The sequence below is a fragment of the Colossoma macropomum genome, unplaced genomic scaffold (genome assembly GCF_904425465.1).
Source record: "Colossoma macropomum unplaced genomic scaffold, Colossoma_macropomum, whole genome shotgun sequence".
In the NCBI taxonomy this organism is placed as follows: domain Eukaryota; kingdom Metazoa; phylum Chordata; class Actinopteri; order Characiformes; family Serrasalmidae; genus Colossoma; species Colossoma macropomum.
Genome location: NW_023494804.1, coordinates 33,297,397 through 33,314,586, shown reverse-complemented (window position 1 = coordinate 33,314,586; position 17,190 = coordinate 33,297,397). Strand labels below are relative to the sequence as shown.

At 40.8% G+C, this 17,190-nt stretch overlaps 1 protein-coding gene across 1 annotated transcript in view; it reads right to left on the bottom strand.

The window, feature by feature from the left end:
* Positions 1-735: 735 nt before the first annotated feature.
* ilk (integrin-linked kinase) overlaps positions 736-17,190 on the bottom strand; it is a 30,197-nt gene continuing 13,742 nt past the window's right edge. Inside the window, exons 3-13 of the mRNA XM_036594618.1 lie at positions 11,526-11,691; positions 10,365-10,460; positions 10,037-10,133; positions 9,847-9,930; positions 9,434-9,519; positions 9,228-9,337; positions 7,109-7,236; positions 6,811-6,932; positions 4,303-4,402; positions 3,577-3,707; positions 736-2,520 (exon numbers count right to left, since the gene is read on the bottom strand). Coding sequence (XP_036450511.1) covers positions 2,371-2,520; positions 3,577-3,707; positions 4,303-4,402; positions 6,811-6,932; positions 7,109-7,236; positions 9,228-9,337; positions 9,434-9,519; positions 9,847-9,930; positions 10,037-10,133; positions 10,365-10,460; positions 11,526-11,691 — 1,270 coding nt within the window. The 3' untranslated portion in view covers positions 736-2,370. The remainder of the gene's footprint in view (positions 2,521-3,576; positions 3,708-4,302; positions 4,403-6,810; positions 6,933-7,108; positions 7,237-9,227; positions 9,338-9,433; positions 9,520-9,846; positions 9,931-10,036; positions 10,134-10,364; positions 10,461-11,525; positions 11,692-17,190) is intronic.

Here is a 17,190-nt window from a genome sequence, read left to right as displayed (position 1 = left end):
TTCCTTCCATCAAATTATAGTTCCTTAACAAGCAACTTGTTGCTACATCAGAGTAACGAGCTCCGCCCACTCGCTGCACAGTCTGCTGTAAGCCTCGCCTTTTGAGGTACAGACTGAGCCATAAAACTGCCACAATATCAAGTTTAGCTCAGTTTTGTCATTTTTTGCCAGATCAGTATTAATGTTGTTTTGTTCCAGCCAGTCTGTAAAGCATCTTACAGCCCATTTAGTTTGGCGAATGGTATTGGGTTCATTTCTGGCTGATTCCAGGTTGTTTAGCTGTTCTTCTGTCACAGCTGCCGACTGAAAAGCTGCTCAGTGGTGATGACAGTTTGGGAATTTAGTGTCGTCTCATCTTCAGAGTCTGACCAAATCGGCTGTCGGTCAGATGTGATCTTAAAAGTGTCCGTTTTGTGTTTGGGGCAAAGTAAGAAGTAAAAACGTTCACACGGCTTGAGCGTCTCCAACAGCTGTCAAAGTCGTTGCTTAGCAATGGCGTCTCAGCAAAGTGATACAGTGTTTGTGAAAAACCTGTGATGTTATGGCGAAATAACAGCACGGTTAGAACGCCTCTCAACCAATCAGCTTGTGTGGCCGGAACTAACTGTTGTATAATGTAGTCTATGTCACAAGTGGACCTCGGGGGGGAATAAATTACAAGACAAATGTATGGATATGTGGTATGGGCCTTTAAACCTACTGCTGGATGACCATGAATCATTTCCATTTTTTTTGTTTTTTGTCCCACCATCTACCTTTTGAATAAGCACTCTAGCAAGAATGACTTTCACTTACAGCTAATAATACTACTACATATGATATAATCAGAATTCAGTCTCCTGATTAACCAAACACAATGGGCTAAGCAAGGCCAAAACACTTTATTTGTTCTTGTCTTCCTTTAGTAAACGTCTGTTAACATGAATAAAATATAAACAGCCCAAATCTCCAAAATAACAAACAAAAGGTCACAGATTTAATTCAAGATCTCAGATGAGGGGGGAAACAGAGAAAAAGGGAGCTTAAGTTAAAAGATAAAAGTCTTTTTCTCCATGACAGCTGTTTTAACCTAGAGAGTTAAAAAATAAAGTCATTATTCTTGTAATATATGCATTTAAAACTTTTGTGTGGGATGTTTATCATCTTTTCTTCTCTCTGGCTCTTTATATACCGACAAGCTGATTGTGGACGACAGTACAAGCAGAGCAGAAGCTAGTTCATAGATGTAGTGTGTGCAGAAAGATACAGCAGCATGGGTTCTCTGATCTCCCCCATGCTAAAAACATACAATATACGAATACAGTATAAAATGTATAGGACGTTACACTTCAGCACGCAACATGGACAATGTGGATTAGGTGACGTGGACGCATTAGTGAAAGAGGAAACAGCAGGGCGAAAATCATGCACTGATAACAGGTTCAGAGCGCTGTTTCTTTGCAGCAGGAAAACACCTCTTTCCTCCCTGCCTAGGGCAATCGCTTGAAACGACAGGAAATCCCACCATTAAAATAAGTGAAGGCATACAGTAACGACTGCTACCATGACGCTGCGGCCACTTTAGCATGAACTCGTCGCATGGTAAGGCATAAAACTGGCAATAACTATTGCATTCCGCAAATCATTCAGCGTATGTAAAAGTTAAATTAAGATTAAAAAAAAAAACTTGGGCCTGGCAGGAAGAAACCTGCTAAAAAGCTGCTGAACGGAATAAGGCTGGTGTGATAGCTTACGTCAATGACTTAATATTCATTGCATTTGCGTGTAGTTAATACAGAAACAGTCCCTTTGTGGCTTAAGGGGTAGAAAACATACACAATTTAAAGCACGGGTTGGAGCATGCACAGGCAACACCCAGGAAATATGGCCCTATGGAAGGACTACAATGATGATGAGTGATGAAATGGAGGGACTAGTGGTTAGTTAAAATTTTGGATGCTACAGTACATTCACTGCGTCGCGTCTTCATCATCACCAGCACGCACTGATTTAATGGCTGTGTAGAGGCATTGAAATAAATGGGGCTAGCTCCATAATCCCCTTTACAGAGAGAAAACAGGCAGACACACGCACATGCACACGCACAAACACTCACAATCATCCACTGATTGCATATCAAAGCACGTTACGAGAGAGAGAGGTCAGGAGGATAACGCTTAAACAGTCCAACGGTGCGTAAAGTATAATCGCATTTTTGATTGCTGAAAGGTTACAGTGGCACAGAGCACTTTGGTGAATGGCGAGTTTAAGGCAATACTGGTGAGCTCAGTATTTGAGGAGGGTGTGGTGGTGGAAGGAGAGGGGGGGTTAGATGAGCAGGGGAGGTGTGCATATGTTGGGGGTGGGTGGTGGTTTCTCAGGCAGGGTCGTTCATTTGTCTTGCATCTTCTCCAGGATGGGCACTATCATGTCGAATTTGGGCCTCTTGGCCGGATCCTCGTTCATGCAGATTCTCATGAGTTTGCAGATGTGGGGCGAGATGCCAGGAGGGATGGTGGGACGCAGACCCTCTAGTGCCACCTAGTGAGTGGAGAGAGAGAGAAGGAGGAGAGTATATGAAATATGAAATCATACATTTAAGGTGAAATTCCACTGATTTTCTTTTACATTTCTGCATAATTAGATGTCTAAGATATAAACAAAGTCATTTGGAGTGGTTTGAGGTGAAAAGGTTCTAGAGAAACCTACCAAGCCAGAATTGTTAACAGCAGTAGTGATAGGTAGACCAGATGTCTAAAGTGGTTAATGTGTCTAAAAGCTACCTCATACGAAGTAATCATATGAAATGGTTAAGACTATGCTGCCTGATGCCTGAGACATTGTTTTATGCACAATTTTCATTCCATTATGCAAAAAGTAGAGAGGTACCCAAACATATTTTAGCCAGGTTTACCGCTGTTTTATCATTATCAACATCACATCTAAAAAGTCAGCAGACACGTGTAAGGGCTGTATCTGCACTGTAGACATTGCGACCTCTGGTTCCCATCACCACCAATGTAAAGAAATCTAACTGGACAAGTTTCTCTACAATAAACAATTTCACATCACTTTGTTTACATCTCAGTGATTTCTGTATAAATCAATTTCAAAAAAGCAGTGAAATTCCCCGTTAGTTAAATTACTGTCATTGCTGTTACTTTTTTCGGTTGTCACTGTATGGGCGATTTTCACTTGCCACTTTATGATCATGGATATAGACACTGTTATAGATACTCTGCGCATCTGGGCAAATATAAATGTACAGGATCTCCAATCCTATACATTTATATTTGCACAGATGCATATTTGTTCATATATTGTATATTTTTGCATTTCTAGTTCTGTTTGTCTTCTTCTCTTCTGTATAAATTGCGTTGTAGAGCTGTAGAGAGTACAAGACTCACCACAAGCATTTTGATGTACAGACGTCCAATCGACGTATGACAAATAAACTTTGAACTGGCTTCACTTGAGAAGAGGATAAGTGAAGAAAAACAAACCCTAACTTTGTATTGATACGGCTGAGAACATTTGTAAGCACTCACAAGTAAGATAAATGTAAGCATACACAAACAGTCTGAAACTTCCTCTTACCTTCATGCCAATCTCCATGTTGGAGAGGTCTGCGAAAGGAACCTCTCTGGTGACCAGCTCCCAGAGCAACACAGCAAAGCTCCACATGTCTGCAGAACGTCTGTTTATCTCCTCTGGCTTCTTCTGCAAGGCTGAAAGAACAAATGCAACAGAGAGAGAGAGAACTTGGGTTTATACTTGAACGGTTACAATATATTATGCCAGAGGACAACTTTCCAGTGCAAATCTTACTGGCTTTACAAGACAACTGATAACTGAATATGAATACATATTTTAAAAAAAAAAAAAGGATTCGGAAACCATATTTACTCTAACACAGGGAAATATTGTATTGACTGGACATCAAAGTCGTAGCAGGTTTTCATGTCTAATAAAAAGGAGATTTGAGTGATGAAAGTGTGTCAAACGTACATAAGAATATAAGCGTACATATTTAGGCGTACGTATATAAACGTACATAAGCACATAATAATTAATGTACAAAATATAATCAATTTAAGCACAAGTCTCCTTGTGAAGAAGAGAAATAAACAGAATATTATAAAAAAAATAGGAAAAACCACAAGGGAGGAACAATGTGCTTCCCTGTGGGAGTTTCAGAATGTCATTAGCATTTTGTGGGAACAGATCAGGAAAGCATACTGTCCATGGAACACATTCAAGAGATCCAGACAGCTGCTCAATTCTAAAAGGAACAAGTAAGAGAGATAAGTGCAAGAGCATTACCTTCAGGGGCCATCCATGCTGGAGAATACATCCTGCCAGGACACTGGAAGGAGAACTTCACGTCCGCCATGCTTATCCTGGCCGTCATGTCTTCATCAATCTGTTTTGAGTGCAAACAGGAAATTAAAAAAATATATATATTTTGCACGGGGATGCAAGCAGTGAAAGGGTACAACGTTAGACACTATCTGAGTCAAGTACGGAGTGCATGGTGGGAGTTCTTTGTTTGTAATAGTCTTGTTTCACAGCTGACATGTTTCAGCTTCTCAGTCAGCATGTTTCAACAGTTTCCTGCCGACTTATAGGACTGCACGGAACAGAGAGACTGACTTTTATTCTGAGTGTGTGATGATCAGGAAAGATACTGATTATGTATGTGCCCTGACACAGGAACACTGATTGTCTAATGTGAGGTAAAACCCTATCAACCCCAACACGTCGTCAGTGACACATTTCGAGAAAATATGCCTTCAAAGTAGTTGTACACGTGCATGTGAGCACCGTGCTGCCTTTATTGGTGGGTGTGGGCTGTGATAAGTTTCTGAGCGAGTGAGTTCACACATGCAAAACAGTATTCAAATCGCTAAGGGCTTCAGAGTAACAATAAAAGGAGACTGACGTGTAGAGTTGCACCAATACAGACAGTAGCCGTGTTTACATACAGCCTAATGCTCCGTTAGTAATCCAACTAATAGCTCAATCGGAATAGAATACGTCCGTGTATACACCTCAATCAGAATAGACTAGTTTGATTGAGGCCATTCGGAATACAATTTCTATCTGATTGAACAAGGTGGGTAATTCTGTAAATAATCCGTTCAATAGAAGAATGATAACCATGGGTGTGTCTCAAAACCTAGTGAGCTCTACATAGACAGCATTTTACGTCACAATATGCGCGCTCCCGACAAGAAGGCTGTCCCAATTCTTAGATATCTCAAATATGCTGCCTACTGAGGTCATTTTGGCCAAATATCAAGAGAGCATCGGATGTTTCCTCAGCCGCTGAGGCAATCCCGCGATGCAGCGCGGCGCAACTTTTGTTTGAAGATGGCGGGCAGAAGCGCTTCGACGAGCAGCAACGTCATCTCCAAATGTAAGCTATTCTGATTTTCTAGGGTATTTATCTGTTTTCTAGTCATAAAGGTGCTCAAATAGCCTATACTTTCCGCGTTTGACCACAACTATTGTCTATTTTGCTGTTTCATTCAGAGCAAATACAATTAAAATCGCTATATCAACCGCCAGAGCAGGATCCATGTTGGCTAAATGTGATTCTGACGGCTGAGGTCAGTAAACGCCGGTCTCGTGCAGTGGGCGGGAACAAGCGGCGACGTCACTGCTGTCTAACTAGAGCGTCTCATTTATCTATCTTATAAGGATAGATGACGGTTGGAACGCTGCCTACTTAGACAGCTGCCTATGTAGACAGCGGCTACACAGAGAGCTCACTAGTTTTGAGACACACCCCATGTAAACGTCTGTATCTGATTACATTCCCAATCGGAAAGTTTAAGTCCGTTCTGATTATGTTCGTCACGTCATAGTGAAAGTTTATAACGTTCAACATGGCGGAGCAGAAACTGGTCTGCAGAGGAGACGAGGTTTATGCTTTGATCTTTAAAAGATGGCGGTGGAACGGACGTCCAGCTTACGCGTCTCAGAACACGACGTCTTCCTCTCGCCGCTTCTTTAATAAGTACATGTGAAGATAATTTTTCGGAGTCTGTCATAATTAAATAAAAAATAAATAAATAAAGCAATTAAAAACACACGGTCACCAACTGAAAACTCATCTCACTCTGACTGGACTCACGCGATGCTTGTTGTCTTTGTAACGTCTACACTAAGCGGTTCTCTACACATGCGCATAATTTTGGGTCTAATTACTTGTAGTGTGCATGTGTTGATCAGATTGTTGAGCAGAGTGAGCAAATAAATACCTCAGTCTTAATCTATAATCGGAAAGTATTCAGTCGAGTTGGCAAAAATATCTGCATGCAAACACAGCCTCTGTAACAGTATTGGAGCAAAATCTAAGACACCAGTTTTACGAGGGGAGACAGAAGTAGTGGGTCATATACCAGTTAGACTTCTTCCTAAGGTATTAGCTTTACCGATATGCTACAAATAAGGCAGATAATGCAACGTAAAAGCAGCGCAAAACATGCCAACAAGCTGAGTCAGGCTTCTTTCAGTAGTGACTCATCTCCCACTGTGCAGTGAGTTGCAGTCTGAGCTAATGTTAGTCCAGATTGTTGTCAAGGGAGCAAACGTTAGAGACACATAAGGAAAGAACAGCCGGTCTCTTGGGCTAACAATATTCTTTAGCCTTGGTTTAGCCTTTTGCATAACATCCCAGTAGAAAGCCTAGTGTGTCCACTGGCCCCGCCTGTCTGTGAGCACCGTGGTCTCGGGGTCCGGTGTTTCCAACAGCAGCTGCTACTGCTACTATAAACAAACAAATAAATAGATAAATAAATAAATAAAAGAAAATTGTGCTCCTACCATGACACTCTTGCTGTTGAGATAGTGGCGTGGGATCATGGGCTCCAGAGTGTGCAGGAAGGCCATACCACGCGCAATATCAAGCGCAAACTTCACCGCCTGCATCTGATCCACCACAAAGTCTGCAGAAACCGAGAATAGTCAATGATGAGACTTAAGTTGTAATATTATTAATATCAGTGAAACAGCAAACAAGTTGGTTGCACCAAACAGGAACATTTAAATTAAACAAACAGCAGTTCCTTAAAAAAAAAACAAAAAAAACAACAACAATACAACTCAACACAGCATTACTCACTAGTGCCCTCGTGCAGCACGTTGTAAAGGGAGCCGTAGGGCATCCAGTGTGTGATGATGATGGGGTGGGGAGCAGGGGGTGCCTGACATGCCCCCAACATGGGCAACACGTTGGGGTGGGAAAAGATTCTACAGCAGGGTGAGACACACACATATATATGTAGACAATATATGATGCAAATATGACAATGTGCAGACAAATGTTTAAGGGCAAATTTCACAGACACAAATTAAGCTTATCCTAACAATTACATGATTTTCGAGTTGTTCGTAATGCTGTCTTTGAAAATTTTGCCCAGAACACAAGACACCACAGAGTAGTGACAGGACAAATGACTGAAAATGTACAACAGAACGCCATGGAAAGTAGGTTTGAGCTGATTGACAATGGCCTCATCAATCACTGATAGTTTCCATCTATCGCGATGGTCAGTCAAGTGTCAATGGCTCGAAGATACACAAAGTACAATTTGTTTCTCAATCTGTTTCGTTTTAATGAATTTCCTTTTAATGCATAATGTTATTCCACGTCCCGAATCAGCCCTTTAGATGGTATTTAGGTGTTTTTTTTTTTTTTTTAAGATGTTTGTTAAACTGCTATAGCTGATAGCTGTGCAATAGCCTTCCACAAACAGAATGGCTTCCTTAATGAAACATGAACCGGGCTCTAAAAGATTTCTACACTGTAGTTACATCAGTTATTAAAAAAAGAAGAAAGACAATATACAGCTACAGTTACAGTATTCCACACGGACAAGCTTTAGCCATTTTATTACTTTGACAAAAAGCGATTTCTGGGCTATAAACACGGTTTACAGCAAAACAATATATAAACATATAGATTGTGTGGATCATTCTAACAAACTGGTGAAGAGTCAAGAGTTCAAAACAAACTTCAGACTAAAATCCTTTTGTATTGAGTGACACTACACCTTAATTATGTTTATATGTTCATTTATAAAAGCAAATTGTTATAAGACAATCATAGCAGTACCAAAACGCTACCAAATGCTTCAGTAGTGACTGTTTCGGTAATGACCATTTTGAGTATAACTCAAAAACCTTTACTAAAACACAAAAAAATTTACTTAATTGCAGAAAATATGACAATTCTTAGTCTTACACACTGATTTCCAGTCTTTGGGACAAATTTACTTCAAAACAATGGGATCTAACTATCTAATGGCCCACCATGTGGCTATGAGGGACAAGGATGCAGTCTCACTTCCTGCTCTAAAATGCAGGGGTGTGGCTAAAATACCAACTAAAACTCCCTGTGTTTTGGCAGTGACATGAAAACGTAGTACACTATTTTTGACAAAATTTTTTTTATTCAAAAACTCATGAAGAAGCCAAATATTTCAGTTAAAAATGTATAAAGATGTTAAAAAAATGCAAAAAACTCCAAAGAGGTTTTGTGTCATTTTCACAAATTGAAATTTAAGAGTTAGGGTTTGGGACAGACACCTGCCAATGGAAACTCCTTATAAACGATGACTTTGTATATATTTAGCTTATTACTATCTCTATCAATGCCTTGGGTTCAAATAGATCATAACATAACCTTTTATAATATCTAATGTCTGAACACTTGTTTTTTTTTTTTTAAGATGATCTTTAACTAAATGATCTTTATTAAGATTAGTTTTCTTACTGTGGGGCGGCCATTTGAACTAATTTTGTACTATAGCCCATCTAACTTGTAACTTACAGCAAAAATACCAAACCATGCCGAAAACAAATTGACCTTTTCACCAGAAAGTATTTTTATTTTCTCAGGTTTAGGCAGGTACAGCAGGTAGTGTGGTGTTACCACACACCCAGCCGTGCTGAAACGGTACCACAGATGCTGACAGAGGAAGAGGTTCCTCTGTCTGTCAGTTTAAAGAGCAGCATGTAGTCTGTATTTAGGCTCCTTTCTCTGTGTGAACTGAAAGCGAGCTAAGACAGTAGCACAAGAAAGCGGCTTTCTTTTTTTTTTGAAAGTGACCTGCTTTCAAAACCGACCTGTTTTCTACCCTTATTTCCTATTCAATATCCAAAAGTCCACATCATATCTAATTTGGTATAACGATAAATATCATTACCTGGCACAGATCTACTGGAAATTGTGTGTGTACCTTAGTTTGGGATATTCCTCGTTAAAGTCCCGGCTCTTTCTGGTGGTCCAGTCCCGGATATGGAACACTTTCACCACAATCTCAGTGCCTTGCCAACGGCCCTTCCACAACTATCACCACACAGAGAATAATGTGTGTTAAGAGAAACTCATAACAGTTTTAGTGACTACAAGTGCTGCGTAGTGTGCAGTTTAAGAAGAGCTCACCTCTCCAGAGTGGTTCTCATTGATCTTGGCCATAAATGAGAGCTGCTTGTAGTCTATGCCAGCGTGTTTATTTAGTGTGCCGTTGCCTACAGTCATGAAACCAACAGTACACAAATATATTAAAGAAGGACCACAGTCTCAACTAGCCATGTCAAACAGGGTTCATTCTGGGTCTCAACTCCACAGAGATTAGTGTTTTCTCTCATCTAACACTCCAAATTTAATTCACAGGAAGGCCTGGCTAATTAGCCGATGAGGCAGAATGCTGAAGTATGTAGTACTGTGGCCTGTGAAAACAAGAGTGTGACACATTTGGTCTAAGCTATGGCGTGTAATACTGTGATGCAATTTGAAGTACATAAAAGGAAGTCCTGTGTTTCTCACAGGCACAGACTGTAAGTGGTGGCGCTTACGTGGTCGTGTTCGGGTTGTGCCTTTCCAGAAGGTGTCCTTGAAAGGGACTTTGGTCAGACTCTGTCCCTGCTTCTCAGCCATTTCTGAACAAAGCAACACGATTATGTGGCAAACACAATGCAAAGCAAGCAGAACACTTACTACATCCTTGATCCTTGATGTCTTACGAGTCGCATTTAAATTGCTCACCTTTCAGATGGTCACGCAGGTGTGGCTTGGCTTTGTCCAGTGGAGTTTCACCATATTTGTTGCAGATGCTCACCTGAGCACCATTACTGACCAGATCCTGGAGGGAGGAGAGAGACAGAACAGACAGGTGAGGAAGTCATTTTTACAGTCTAAAAATTTGGGAGAAGGTAAAAAAGGCATACAAGGTATTATATGAATGAAGTTGTTATTACTGTTATTCATTATGAAATGTACATTATTAACAGACCTAAAGTAATGACCGATGACCAGCGTGTGTCTAAGGCTTGTAGTTCTAAACTGTGTCCAGCAGAGGGGGCAGAAGACTCACCTCAGCCACCAGGTCGTGGCCCCAGAAGCAGGCATAGTGGAGTGGGGCGTTGCCATGCTCATTAGCTGCGTTGGTGTCGGCTTTGCACTGGATCAGCTGCAGGAGGAGATGACATAACATATGTTTGGCTTGTCTGACTACACACACACACACACACACACACACACACACACACACACATTTTTATTTTAGAGGCATGTATTTCTTAAGAGTTTGAACACCCCCAGTCAAATGCTAAGAAAAAGTTAACACACCCTCTACAGGACACAAACTTAAACATGTCATTTTTTGCAAATTTTAATGCACAATTAAAATTAACATAAAAAAGGAAAAACACTAAGGATGCATAACTGGAACTTACAAAGATCAAAATCAGGAAATCAGCAGTGTTGTTTTTATTTTGGCAGACCGGTGTTGCAATTCTATGACGTAAATATGTCAAGGTGCACTTGTGCTGTACTTGAATGCAGCTTGATATACACCTATATTTGCCTCATACATTTGCAGTACAACTTTATTTGATTAATGCTATCTAAAAATGAATTTAAACATGAAATATTTAACTGATTTAAAAGTGTACGTTTTACATCCCAGTTTACAGTAGAGGACTGGTACTTATTTCCCGCAAATCAAATTTTTTAGAAAATCTATGAAAAATTATTTCTGAAAATGAAAATCTGTGACCAGGGGTGGCCAAATTTTTGCACACCAGCGCGAATCAAATGTAAATCATCTCAGTTATTAAATACGGTCTTTCTGCAAAATGGTGTGCAGTAAACTAAACATTTAAATAAATCGAGTTTGTGATCGTTTGACATTTTATATGGTACATAGTCACATTCAGCAGATACATACACGTGGTTTATTGATCCTCGAGGGAAAATGCATCAGTTACAATCAAACAAAAATGAGTGGAAAATGTTTCAAGCTTATTAACAATGTGGAAATAGCAAACTGTCGGCTTGCAGGTGCACGTCTGAGTATGAGTGTGAATGTGTGTGTGTGTGTTAAGGGAGGGGCTGTTTCTGAGAATGATACTGGTGGCTGTGGTTGGCCAACAGATGCATGTCTGTGTGTTTATCAGTTTTTTGGTTCATACCTCACGAAGAATATAACAGGCTACCAGATACAGGTGTGTGTTTGTGTGAAGCGTTTTCACACCTTGCCCAGAATGTCACGGTGTCCGTGGCTGGCAGCCAGGTGGAGTGGGGTGTCATCTCCGCGGTTCATCACGTTGATGCGTGCTCCTCTCATGATGAGCATGTCCACCACTCCGGAGCGACCCTCGCGGCACGCCCAGTGCAGCGGACTGAAGCCGTGATCATCTCTGAAAAACATGGAGAGAGATGCCTTGCAGTTAGAGAACATCAACTAAACAGAACAGAAAACGGACACATTCAACACACAACTGACCACAATCTCGATGCAACTCTCAGAGCGGCCTTTTTTTTTAAACTTCCTTTTTTACAAGTCCCAAACGGAAGCAACGGTGGTTTGACAAAACTTAGGTCACTTGCAGCTATTTGTGCACAGTACGTTATCTAGGCCTGTCACCACTGTGCTGAGCTAAGGTCATTAGTCTAATACTAATAAACATCACAATTACTGCTAGTACAGCCATGATGTAGTGGGTATCTCTGATTTAGGAAGGCACCAATACACAATTTCTACTGCTAAATAACAATACAAATAACTGAACATTATTCTCTTTGCATATTAACCTTTTCAACTCCAGGAGACCACTGGTGGTTCCAAAACGCACTTCGTCATATTCTTCATAACTTTCATACTTCATAAGCTACATTCAAAAGGTGGGGGTCGTATGAGAGCTGTCACTGTCTTCTTTCCAGTCAAATAGATGGGTGATGTGATTTTAAACCCTTATAATAAAAGAAGCTGAACCCATTTTTCCTACAAATCTGGGCTATAAACTATAAACAGATGGCGTCTCTTCAGTGATCTGCTCTGTAAAATTATTTTTATAAAAAAATACAAAGAGCGTCTAAGATTTTTGGCTTTCAGCAGTGAATTGTACATATCAATATGTGTGATCATAAAACACATGTTCTGTTCATTTGAGGGGAGCTTTTACAAAGAATAAATAATTTATATTTATTTCATGCAGTTACTGAATAATTTGCCTTACGATTTGGTCATGTAAATTCAGATGGAAAAACCTAAATATACCCTGGTGAATAAGAGGTTAAAACAATTCACACTACATTTGACACATGAAGCGCAATAAGCGTCAGTGTGCTTGTACAGTAAGTATGCTTACACCAACACATTGCATGCATTTTTTTCAGACCGAGGCTCCTTTTTCTATTGTTTTCAGTGCGAGAGTGACGTTTTACTTACGCACTGGGCAGCTTGTGTTTTATGTGCCTTGCACAGCTGTCTTTTGTGCAGAGTGCTGCAAGCCCCCTGAGTTCAAAACAGTCAAGCAGCCTACGTTACGGGTGCTTTTTTTTCTGTGCTGACCAATCTCTTCAAAAGTAAGGTGGGCCTTCAATTAGCATGACACAAACTAAACAAAGGTTATGTTTTTACGTTTAGCTTGTTTTTGCTAGCAGCACCCTGCTTATCAGCCATGCTGTCGTTGTTACGTAGATAGAGAGAGATGCGCAGCCAGAAGCACTACTCAAAAAAGTAATGTGATCTGCATTAGGCTACGTTCACATTACCAGGTTGATGATTTTTTTGCCATAATGTGACTCAGATCTGATGTTTTCAGGGCTGCGTGGAGACACAAATCTGATCTTTTCAAATCCGACCTGAGCCACTTTCATATGTGGTCCTAGATCAGATACGTATCCGATTCGTGGCCATGCAACCTTAATGTGAAGCTCAGATCAGAATCCATGTGCTTTTTTTTCCACTGCGCGTGCGCCATCATTCAGCGTTACCATGGCAACAGCGCCGAACAGAAGTTAAAGCCTGTAAACGGTGGAAAAGCAACACATCTCACCTTTTTCTCCTTCGTCTCGCTCTAATAATGAAGCTGAGAGCTGATCAGAGTTAATTATCTTCTCAGCGAAGCTCGTTCTGCTCGTTAGTCTGTGCTGATGATGAACGTGATTCATTCACGTGACGTTACTGAGTAGGATGTGCGCATGCGGGTCATTTCAGGACGCCGGTTCGTCACATCAATGACAGATTTGAATCACTTACCTAAACGAGTGAGAACCATTGAGTCAGAGAGATCGGATTTGACCAAAAAATCTGATTTGAACAATGAGGCTTGTAATGTGAACGTAGCTAAAAAGTTTGCAGATTGTTTACCACATTGTAGTATTGAAAAAGTATTGATCTTTTGATATATTGCACAACACAAGTAGTGCTACGCAGAACTCATGAGCAGTGGAAAAAAAGGTGACAAGATCTGAAAACCAGTCCCCTCTAGTAGGGTCCGGCGATATTGTTCCTGAGAGAGAATATTATGAGAAAACTTTTCCTAGGAAAGGTTCTGCTGCACCTGGAGACTAAAACACAGGGGTAACTGCTGTATAATTTAGTTCAACAACTATGCAAATACAAGTCATGACCAAATTAAGGCTGCACAGACTAGTCGACCAATAAATCCTCTAGCTGGCACTGTGGGCAGCAGCCGACCTGTCGAGGACAGTGCAGCAGTGGTAAAAGCTGCAGTGAAGAGGCAAGAGGAGAGAACAGAAATGAGTTTCTCCTGTTAAATAAAGCACGAAGTACTTTATTAGCGTGAAAATCCTACACAAAAATCAAACCCATCCCACTGCAAGCTGCGTAAGGCTGCACTGAAATAGGGGCTCGTAGGCCAGACCAGGCAGGTTTTGAGAACCATGATAGGAAAGGGCCATTTGACTTCGAGTACCGGTCAGCAAACGCATGAGGATATATTGCTTGCTTGCTATCTATGGCTTCAAAGCTCAATTTAGCAATAATATTTTAAAATGGGACATCATGACTGCTTCCTGGTTCAGCGGCTAGACCCATATCTCGCACTGAAAGGCTTCTTGGTAAGTTGACGCTACAAGCATTTAACAGTCATTTCTTTCCCATCAGACGGAGCAGAACAGAGCCGGTTTTAATTCTCTATGAGTGGTGAGTATCAGAGAGCTGTGGTGATTTTGGCGTGCAGTCTAGTCTGTGCATGTCTGTGGCTGAAACTTACTGAAATACAACAGAAAAACATTTGCAGTGCTCATCTCGCACCTCGAACCGCAGCATCTGCCACTAGAACCAGCCCTTATTAACTGTTAACAAAACAAATCCTGAACAAGCATTTTTTTTATTTTAAATGCAGTAATGATGACGAGCCGACGACTTTTTTGAATGACTCGTCGACTGGTAAAAATGATACAATCCCTAGTCCAAATGTTGTACTGATTTGTGGATATTTTAATTTATTTATTAAAAATGTTGCATGTATATGAAATTACGCATATATTTTGAGCCCCAAAAAGCATTCTGATGATTGCCCTCAATGTAATCTGCAGATGGGTGTTTAGCTCTCGTAGCTGTTATGACAGAAATAAACCTGTTTTACATCAATTTCAGACGCAAACTTAAGCGAACACTGTTGTCTTGGTTGCTAATAATGGCAGTTTACACATTAACCTTTTCTGCCCATCGTTTGAAAGCTACTAAAGAAATAAACTCGAATATGTGAAAATGAAACCAACTTCACCGCTCATGAAATGTGCCTCTCTTCTTGCAGTCAGGTAACATTATCTTCTGATTAGCTCATAAAAACTAAATACTACATCTGTGGGTTGGCTGAATAATGACAGTGAACTGCTGCTGTGCTGTGTTTGGGGGCATGGCTGGGCAATATGACGATATTTATCGCTACAGTGATGAATTATGTCATATGTTACATCAAGAGGATAATTTGTCACATGTAATTGAATTTAGTGCAGTGAAACACGGAAGAAGAAAAAAAAAGTTGCACCAGAGATTCTTTATATGGGCAAAAAATAAGGAGACACTGTGCATCATGAAAATTTCTTGAATTTTCATATTGTATTTTTGCCATATTGCCCACGCCTATTTGGGGTACTCTTCAAATCCACACATTTCACAGTGAATGGCACATTCACCATGGCAAATCTTAGCCAAAGGCGACGAGTTTGCATGTATGGATATCAAGAATTCACTGACAAACTAGACCAGGGGTCAGCGACATGTGGCTTTTAAATGCTGGGCATACATCTGCTAATTCACCCTTTAACCCTGAAGACTGACACGCGTATAGCTGGTCACACAGCAATGCACACAACAGTCTCACCTAGCTAGTAGCTAACGAAAAGGCAGAGAGAAAGACTTAAGAAAAACATCGATAATTTGGAGACGAACGGACCTATTTGCATTTATAAGCTCCCAGCTGGCTTCCTGATACGTTTAGTCTGCAGCGAGAAACTGCCAAACACTAAAAAAGCTTCTCATTCACCAGCTTCTCGTTCGAACTGTCCCGTTCCACCTTAAATGGCGCAGCAGTTACATTCTGGCACAACACTCAGGCACCATTTAAGGAGGAACGGAGAAATTTAAACAAGAAGCTGCGAATGAGAAGCGACTTCAGCCTCGTAAAAAGTCGAACGCTGAGAAACTCTACTTTTGCGGAAAAGCTTCCTGCCTGAGATGCGAGAAAAGCGGCTATAGCAGACCTAGAAGGTTAAAGCAGAGCAGAGTAAGTCTGTTTTTTCATTTATATTATATTTTTTTAGCCTATATTATTGGGACATTAGTACATACTGAGACATATTTACAGCCAAGATGGTAAAATGGACATAAAATGTTGAGGCTCCCAATGTGATTAGATTTTTGTTCTAAGGACAAAATGCCTCTTCTTAACATTTGGGTTGCCGACCTCTGGACTAGACTGTTTAACCCTCCTCCTCTTCACACATGCACACAGGGTGATCCCAGTCTCAGCTGTCTGTCTCTAAGGCTCCCCGATGGGTTAAATATAAACAGCAGTTAACTGGCCCTTTCCCTCTGTCCACAGCGCATCCTCCCTCCCCCATCTGTGTGTATGTGTATGTGCGGGCAACACACTCCCTCACTCAGCACCATACTTTATTTATATTTGAGTGCAGGATTCTTTCTCAGGCCATCCATTTCCTTTTTACAGCCAGAGTAAAGGCACCCAGTCGTCTGGGCTAGAGCGAAAAGCGAATGTGATTAATATTAATACTTCAGCAAATACGCTTCAGTGCGCATCAAAGCTTACTGTATAGTTAGTTTAACTATTCCTGCTGTAAGAATGAACACTTTACTGTACAAACTGCTAATGGAATCATTAAAAAATGATGCCTAGGCCTATTTTTACTGCCTGAGTCACTCTATGGTAACTGTGCAATGTTGTAAATTCACTGTAGCGATGTAAACACCGGCCTCCGCAGTTCCTCCTGCTTAGCTACTGTTAACTTATCGCAGCTAACCTTCAGACAGCTGCTAAAGCTTCTCACACTGCACTGCCACATGACCACCACTGTCCAGACCACACACCCACAGCACAGAGAGAGAGAGGGATATAGAAAAACAAAGAGAAAAAGAGAAGAGAAGCGAGGAGAGAATTGCGGTTTGGCTACAGTCCGGGAGGTTAAAGTTCCCTGGATACACAGCTACCATGTAAGAAGTAATGACTAAAACATAATTCATCTGACAGCTCCCTTTGTCAAGAAGAGGAATAAACAGGATATTTTAAAAAAAACGGAAACACTGATGAGAGGAATATTCAGCCTCCCGGTGGGAATTTCAGAATGTCATTTATGTGCAGCTTTCCAAACAGCCGTGCTCGCTCAAACAGCGAGGGTTTAAAAGGATGTGCTCTTCTCCCTCGGCT